Source organism: Xenia sp. Carnegie-2017, unplaced genomic scaffold (genome assembly GCF_021976095.1).
Source record: "Xenia sp. Carnegie-2017 unplaced genomic scaffold, XeniaSp_v1 HiC_scaffold_26, whole genome shotgun sequence".
Taxonomy (NCBI): Eukaryota; Metazoa; Cnidaria; class Anthozoa; order Malacalcyonacea; family Xeniidae; genus Xenia; species Xenia sp. Carnegie-2017.
This window is the reverse complement of record NW_025813489.1, coordinates 629711-638517: the sequence shown is the minus strand read 5'-3', so window position 1 is coordinate 638517 and position 8807 is coordinate 629711. Positions and strand designations below refer to the sequence as shown.

Genomic DNA, 8807 nt, shown 5'->3' with positions numbered 1-8807 from the left:
TTTTCCTTGTCTTCAGTCGACATTTTCGTAAGAAACGAATATGGGCGACTTTATTTCGTTAAAGCCGCCCCACGTTGGGCGCCATGTCATGCACGTTGCATGATAAAATCGCTATTTTTTACAACGAAGTCGTCAAAAGAAAAACACTACATAATTCAACAACAACAACCCGAAATCTTTTATTTTAAAACAACAACACCGCCCTTCTGTAATAATCCCAAAGTGTGAATCACGTGAAACGCACGCGCTACGTCACAACAAACAAAATAAAACAACTGTTCATCACAGGAGAACTGTTCATCAACTGTTCATCAACTGTTCATCAACTGAACTGTTCATCAACTGTTCATCAACTGTTCATCACTGTTCATCAAGACATTTCTTTTAATTGGAGTCCTTCAAAGACCTCAACTCTCTTCGTAAGGATTCTGTTTTATACTAAAAAATAGACAATAAGGAGGAACTGTTAAAATTGTTACTCATGTAATAAAATTTTATCTCAGATGTATAGACATGCTATTTAGCTCTTCGCATGCATGTTTTTAAAAGAGCTGTAAGTTTGTGTTAAAACATAGAAGAAACAACTTTTAGGAGTGATTAATTTTTTTTAGTATCTGTAACTAAATGTTACATCAGCTTCTGGAGTATGCTCGCTCCCAAGGAAGTATTTTTACTCAAAATAATCAGATTTTGAATATTTTCCTGACACAAAAAATTGGACTATAAGATTATAAACAAATTACTTTAACTTACACTTAATAAAGCAATAATTGTAAGTAGCAATAGAACAAACACCCCACCACCAGTCCAAATCAACAGCCAAACGTGACGGTGTAGTTTTGATTTAGAATCCAGGTTGCATTGATCAGGTAAAGATGGAGAAGTAACTGCTGTGGTTGTGTGCTCCTACTATTAGGTATAGTAGGAAATCTTGAAGATGGTAATGTTGCCGAAAACTCTGTAAATATGGTTGATGAGAAGAATGAGCTCATCTTTTCGAAAAATTAACATAATGCTTTCCACTTGGCCTGATTGTAGACGCAACTGCTCTCCCCTTTGTGTCGAAAAAAACGAAATTAAATAATGCTAAATGCCTTTTAATTTATACAAGATTTTTAAAAGTTAACGAATCCAATATTTGGCAATGTTAAGTAGACATGAAATGCTACCAAGCATCACAAAAACTATCATTGGAAGAATGCAGTCAGCACAATGCAATCAGCAAGTTTGAATTTTTATGTAAAATTTCATATTGTTAGCTTTATCCGATTTCTTTTCAATTAGACTGCAAAAATTAAATGTGTTAAAATGAAAAAAAACCACGCGTGCTGACTTGCGTGTGTGTTAAAACAACACGAAAAACGCTTCAACATCGATCAACAGTTCTTTTTTCTTCGCAATATGTTTTTTGCATTATAAGCATGTTATACTTTAAACTATGGGCTGAACATTTGCAAAACGCAAAAAAGTAAACTTGAAAAACTTAGTTACCCTTTGTAGAGGCAAAGACACTTGATTGCTGGATTGTCGGTGAGAGGGCCTCAATGGAACCTAGTATAACAAAATTTGCTTGCATAATATTCATTCTAGAATTATTCTAATTCAGGGGCTGGTTTACAAAGCCTGCATAGCGTTATTCAATGGATAGCAAAATATTTCAAACTTGTAGAAATGGTGTTTATATTTTTGTTGCGACAAAAAAATTTAGTAATCTTCGAAACAATATTTTATTTCAGTGATTGAACATTTAAAATTGTATAATTTTCTTTCATAAGAGATTTTTTGAAAGTTTAAAAATATTTGCTATCTAATGCAAAGCTATTCGGCCTTCGTGCAACCGGCCTCTATTGTTTGCATAATACATCATGATTGCCTTCAAATGAACATCATATTTTTGTTAACTTTAACTAATCAAAAATTTGAATTAGCTTATTCTCTCCTCTTTTAGATTGAAATAATTTATTTTTAATAAGCAACTTTTACAACATTATCATGTAATGTAGCTACATTTTAAATATCAGAAAAACCACACGGACTACGGAAGAAAGCCAATGTTGACGATATTCTGATTTGGTAAAAATTCTTTAGAAAATGTTCTAGAAAACTTTTTAACTTACGGACTTATAATTACTTTAAACAATAATTTTCACTGCAAGTAGCAAGCAAAAAAGAATGCACACTACAATTCGACACTGCAAAATGGAATAATTCAAAGAATAGATAAAGATACCGTTTTTAGTAGAAGGCATATCGGTTGAAAACGTTGTTGAAAACCTTGATAAACATGATGTGGGAACTAAAACAAAAGCGTAGGTAAACATAATAAGATTTATTTTGCAATTCTTTTGCTTTGGGAACTTTATGCATACTTTTATAACTGTTTCCTCTAATTATTTTAATATAAAAATGCATCCTGTTGCCATCACATGCAAGGACAAAAAATTGAGTTTTGTGACAGTTCTCACAATGACACGATACTTCAAGCAAGCTCAGGAAACTGTTAGTTAGTTATGAATTTCATATTGAAGAATTAAGCAAATTTGACAACTTAATTTTTCATTTGTTTTGGTGCTTAAACTAATGAGCTGGTGATATTCGCATATTTTATTTTAAAAAGTTCTTAAAGCAATGTTTACGAAAACCTTTTTTTCACGAAATTTATTACCTAAAACAATCATATACATTGCAAGCACAACCAAAAAAATGCACAGTTTAACGGTGAACAACGCTGAAAAAACATTAGAAAGTTACTATTTCTAGAAGTAGAATTTCTGGATAGCTTTATAGTTGAAAATGCTCTCGGCATTTGGTATATCATAACTTTTTGCCCCAATAATTTACATTTAAAGATCATTAAAACGGCAACATGCATAATAAAGATAATGTCTATGCATGAAGAAGTACCTAGCCACAAAACAATGAACCTAATGAATAAAATCAAAGCTTACCAACGATATACACATTGATACTCCTCGAATAGTGTCCCATTGAGCTATGAATGATTAGTGTATATTCCCCATTATAACTGCTGTTCATATTAATTAATTCTAAGGTTAATGGTTTATAAATTTTCAGATGGATTTGATGATGATGATATGAAATTCCGCTGTTATCAAAAATGTCTGCAAGTAATCTACGGGAAGAGGAGCCATAGGCAGTGAACATCCATCTCCGATACATAAAGGGGGAAGAAACTTTATACGACCAAGTAATGTTTATAGTTGTTCCTGGTCGAAATAAAAATGTTTCGTTCTTATTTTCGATTGCTATATTTCCTGTAAATAGAAGAGTATTTTTGCATCAGAAGTCACTGAAGATTCAAAAAAATTAAAATTATATGAGTTATAATACCTTTGCAAACAGAAATAAAAATTGTAAAAAAAACAATTCCAGATGCAGCTTTCATTGTTCTTCCTAAAACGAAATAGTTTTTGCTCAAAATTATATGCAGCATTTTAAGTATCTTTTAAAAAACTTTTGTATAACAATCAAACGAAACTAGCTTAATAGTTTAAAGTTAAATCAAATATTGCCATGATTGAGGGATCTAACGGTCTATATTGCTTGAATGGTTTTGTGTTAAACATCTTATTTGATTTGAATAATTCTGGAAAACCTCTTTTGAACCATTGGACATTTTCAACATTCTGTCAACATATTCTCTTGCTTTTTCATGACGTACTGTGTGCCACAAAAACATTGCACCAAAGTATGGCACATTCTCACCAACACTTGTTCGAATCTTTTCAATCTTGTTTCCAATTCATGTACACTTTCCTTGTCAATTAATTGTGCCTTTTTATGTGCATAGATTAATGCCATCAAACAACACAGGACAACTTCTTCACTTTCTTGGATGGATTCAAATTCTCTAATGGCTTCTGACACACGATCTGCAAGTCAATGTAACAACCATTATGAAGTATTGACAATACAGTATATTTTAATAAATATCATTGGATCATTTTAAATACAAAGAAATAGAGCTTTTAAGCAAGCAAAAGCTAGTTTAGTGATGGATAAGAGACCAACCACTATAAATTGACATAAATTCTGCTGGCAGAATGTAAAGCTTCATATGTGAAATGACAGGAGACAAAATAAAGTGAAAATTTTCTTATTTGAAGGGTGCAGTATACACAGACAGTTTTAAAACAGTCAAAATGCATCAAATGACAAAGTACTAGTAAAAATGGGACAATCAATTACAAGAAAATCTAGAGAAAACCTGTTGCCATGGACTATGCAACGCAACAACTGCAGAATGAGAACGACAATACTCTACATTTTTAACAACAAACCTTCCATCAGTATTCCAAATGCTTTCCAAAATGTCAAAACCGGATCACCTCCGTGCTTCTGCAAACCTTGCAAACACACGTTTTGTAGGTGCGTGTAAAATCTTGCTCGACAATAATAGTTGATACTGCCCTGTTGCCAAGTAAAATATTGCACTTGCTTGAGTCAAAATATAATTTATATTTCTGCAACTAATGTTAGAATTATCTATAAGACGAAACATACCAGTATTAGAGTATCTGTAGATGCCATAGTTATTCGTACGAATTAATAGTACAAGCTAGATTTTTGTGTTATCGTTTTCTGCCATTTGCTGACATCTCTTTATCACTCTGTATTGTTGACTCTCGGCCCAGGCTACTTCTATGTGCGCGTGGTCAATATAAAACTCTATAAATAAATATGGCCGAAGAAACTTCATTAGAGCAAGAAGCATTGAAACGGCGAGAAAAGTTAAAAGCATTGAGGGAGAAGAGTGCTGCTGCTGAGGTATACTATTAATTATAGGTCTTAATTGTTTATTTCAACCGTCAGGTTCATCGTATCATTTTTTGTCAAAGCCAGTTACTGCACTCTCAAAATGACAATCATCAATGTATCTACTCAGCCTATATTCTCAGTATTCTGAAAAGTATGCCTTTTTTTGACGAGGTCTTCAGTTTTGTATGATGGCATTATAGTAAATTGCTTTATACTGCGCAGATACACACAATGCAATCAATAGTACTGATCCATCAGTAATCATGAAATTCAATATAAAATTATAAATGTTGGTTTGGTTACGCAATGAATGAATGAATGAAAATCTTTATTTTGACACGCTGGCCTTGTCAACTGGGGTTGATTTCCACAAGGGGCGTGCTGTTGTTCAAAAACAATAACAAAAATTTACTATTCAATAAATTATCTACAGAAGAGAAGTTTAAATATTTACAGACTTTATTTTATTCCATCAGTTACATGTTAAAACAAACAAACAAACAAACAACATTTGTCTACCGGCAAGTATTAATCCCCGCCAGGGGGGTTGACCGGTCCATGAACTTTTCTACGCCAAACGTCTCTATCTCTCGCCATATCTCTCGTTATACCCATCGCCTTCATATCACTGTTCACAGCATCCATCCATCTCTTTCTCGGTCTACCTCGTTTGCGGACTCAATCAACATTCATATGCAACGTTCTACGAATTTCAGCACTTTCTTCCCTCCTTTCCACATGCCCAAACCACCTCAAACGCTGGCGCCTTACCCAATTCTCGATACACTCAACACCAACTCTTTCTGTAATCTCTTCACTTCGAATCCTATCCATCAACGTTACACCACACATCATCCTAAGCATTCTCCTTTCCGTCGAGGCAAATCTTCTCAGGTCCTCTGCTTTCGGCGCCCAACACTCTGCTCCATATCCCAAAACACTTCTAACACATGCCTTGTACAATTCTCCCTTCTGCTTCAACGAAGTCGACTTTCCGCACAACATTCCCGACAACTCTCTAAAACTCCACCACGCTGCTTGAACTCTGTTCCTCACCGCTTGCTCGCACCCTCCACCATCATTTAACACATCGCCCAGATATTTAAACTCCGATACACCTTCCAAACTCACGTCACCCAGCTCAAACCGTTCAATCGCGACTCGCCCACCACTTCGACACGTCCACTCACTTACCTTGTCAATCACCTGAACATCTTCCATGAACCCCTTACTGCATTTCCCACACATTGTCGAATTCCTCCAACTCTTTCCCACACACACCACATAGCCATTTATCACTGTCCTTCACCTCCACCTGCCTCGAGCATCTCATGCCTTCGTCTTTGCCTCATTCACTTTCAGTCCCTTGACTTCTATTGCCGTTTTCCATTCTTGGTATCATTCCATGACTTTCTGCTTCGACTCCGCCACCAAGACAATATCATCTGCATAACAAACACCACCATCCTTCTTTTCTCCTCACTTCCTCTGTCAGTACATCCATCACACAAGCAAACAGTAACGGCGACAAGACTGAACCTTGATGAACACCAACTTTTACCTCAAAAACACCAGATCTAACACCTTCCTCTTGAACCGGATGTAATCGATCCTATCTGCTTCAGTCCGCGACTTTCTCCACCTTTTAAATGCCAACTTCTTCGCGCCAATCACTTCCTGACCGTTCCATTCCACCATTCCTTCCTTCCTTCCTTCCTCCACCCCACGTCCATCCCTGTCCACCCTCCCATTCAATGTCCTGTCCAAACAGTCCTTCTTTCCTTCACCCTCCTTCCTCTTCACCTTCATTCCATTCCATTCTTTCTTTGTGCTGGGTCCATTCTTTCCTGTCACTTTTGCATCCTTCCGTTCCTCTTCTTCATTCACCAGTATATCCATCACCGTCCTACTGTCACCAGATTCATACGTCACCTTTCTTCCTTCTTTCCATATTCACTACCACCATCCCACAACTCGCTGCTAACTCCAATATAGCCTCGCCTTCAGCATTCATATCACCAACTCCAAAACCTCCATGCGCAGTATCCTTTTCTTACGCTTCCCACATGACCGTTCCAATCACCAAGCATCACACATCGCCCTCTAATGTGCTCTCACTGCATACACGCTGTCATAGAACTTTCCTTCTCCTCACTTCGTCCAACCTGCGGAGCATACACCACAACGAAACTCACAACTTCGGCCTCAATAAGTACATCAACTCTCAGGACTCTGTCCAAACACTCTTCACTGCTACAACCGACTTCAATCCTCTCTTATCCAAAGCCAACACCATTCGTGCCACTTCCGTTCCCCTTCCAACACCACTTAAATCTCGCTCCATTATCTTCACCCTTTATGACTCTCGTACCTTCACCTTTAAACCTTACCTCCTGAAACCCACACACATCAACTTTCCTTCTCTTCAACATGTCCGCCACTTCTGCACTCCTTCCCTTTATTGTCCCAACGTTCACTGTGCCTAACCGAAGGGTGACACTTCCACCAACATTCGATCCGGAGATTCTTCGCACCCCCTGCTCACTGAAGGGCTGCCGGGAACTGGGGGCCATGTCTTCTTTTCCAAAGCTCATGAATTTTGTTGGAGCAAAAGTTTTACGGTAGGATGCCCTTCCTTACACCAACCCCTTTTAGTCGTCTTTTACGACACGCAGAGGATACGTTGGCGCAATTCTAAGCCGGCAACCACGGCTGCCATCTTTGACAGCCCAAGTGAAATATAGTAAATAATTACCAAAGTTCCATGCATTACATAAATCATTGATAATTGCATCAAATAACGTCCCTTTGTTATAACCATTTTGCTGATCGCCTGAAAGATGAATAGCTAAGAGCTGCAGTTTCCAGAGCACAGGTGACCCAGATGATCCACAATTGGTATCCGCGACATAATATACAAAGGGCGGTTCGATATGGATAATTTTTCGTGGCTAAATTGTTTTGGCATTCCCAAGGGATGTTAAAATATAAATACTTGATCATCAATCTTTGCTGGAAGTTTCTCGATGTATTCAATGGGAGAAATCAAAGGTGAAAGTGAAGCAAGTTCATTTTCTTCAATGCCAATAACTGAGTAATCAAGATACTGGCTCGTACGAAAAATTTTGCCTGGTCGCAATTGAACTAGACAACCTTGGTTCTCTCTTTCACAAAGAAAAATTCCGATGGAGCCTTTAGCATCTTCTTCACAGCTCACAACATGGTGATTTGTGATAACACATTTGTATGCAGTGTTGAATATTTTAGCTTTGACATAAAATCCAGATCCTTTTCTCAAAATCTTTTTGCCTGTTTGAAGACATCTCGTTTCGCAGTGTATCATACAAACGGCATTTTTACAATTCGTCAAATTTTCAACGCGCATCAAACCATCTCCTTGGCAGAGAAAACTTCATTGCTTCGCAATTTTTCTCCAATTCATTCATTTTCAGATATATGTCGAAATAATGAGGGACTCAATGACGAATAATTCAAAGCCTCAAACGATGCTGCTTTAATTATGTTTTTATTCTCATCGACGTAGAGACATTTTGGTAAACAATACCTTTGCTCATCGGTGTAGAGACATTTTGGTAAACAATGCCTTTGCTCATCGACGTAGAGACATTTTGGTGAACAATACCTTTGCTCATTGGCGTAAAGACATTTTGGTGAACAATACCTTTGCTCATCGACGTAGAGACATTTTGGTGAATAATACCTTTGCTCATTAACTTAGAGACATTTTGGTGAACAATACCTTTGGTCATCGGCGTAGAGACATTTTGATGAACAATACCTTTGCTCACTGACGTAGAGACATTTTGGTGAACAATACCTTTGCTCATCAACGTAGAGACATTTTGGTGAACAATACATTTGCTCATTGGTGTAGAGACATTTTGATAAACAATACCTTTGCTCATCGGTGTAGAGACATTTTGATGAACAATACCTTTGCTCATTGGCGTAAAGACATTTTGGTGAACAATACCTTTGCCCATCGACCTAGAGACATTTTGGTGAAC

The 8807-nt window shown here is 37.0% G+C and overlaps 1 protein-coding gene across 1 annotated transcript; it reads right to left on the bottom strand.

Annotated features, from left to right (window-relative positions):
• Window positions 1-812: 812 nt before the first annotated feature.
• LOC124453919 lies at window positions 813-3271 on the bottom strand. The gene is made up of 4 exons (XM_047004746.1): window positions 2949-3271; window positions 2231-2296; window positions 1492-1551; window positions 813-958 (listed from the first exon to the last, which is right to left on the bottom strand). Exons 1-4 carry the CDS (start codon window positions 3178-3180, stop codon window positions 813-815), a joined length of 504 nt encoding a protein of 167 aa, XP_046860702.1. The 5' UTR covers window positions 3181-3271.
• Window positions 3272-8807: the final 5536 nt, after the last annotated feature.

Excerpts from the sequence above, each read along its gene's own strand:
- LOC124453919 (XM_047004746.1), bottom strand. The coding sequence starts at position 3,180 with ATGTATCGGAGATGGATGTTCACTGCCTATGGCTCCTCTTCCCGTAGA. Across the intron at positions 2,297-2,948 it reads TATCAATGTGTATATCGTTG|TTCCCACATCATGTTTATCA; the intron begins GTAAGCTTTGAT and ends CTTTTGTTTTAG. Across the intron at positions 1,552-2,230 it reads TATGCCTTCTACTAAAAACG|GTTCCATTGAGGCCCTCTCA; the intron begins GTATCTTTATCT and ends TTGTTATACTAG.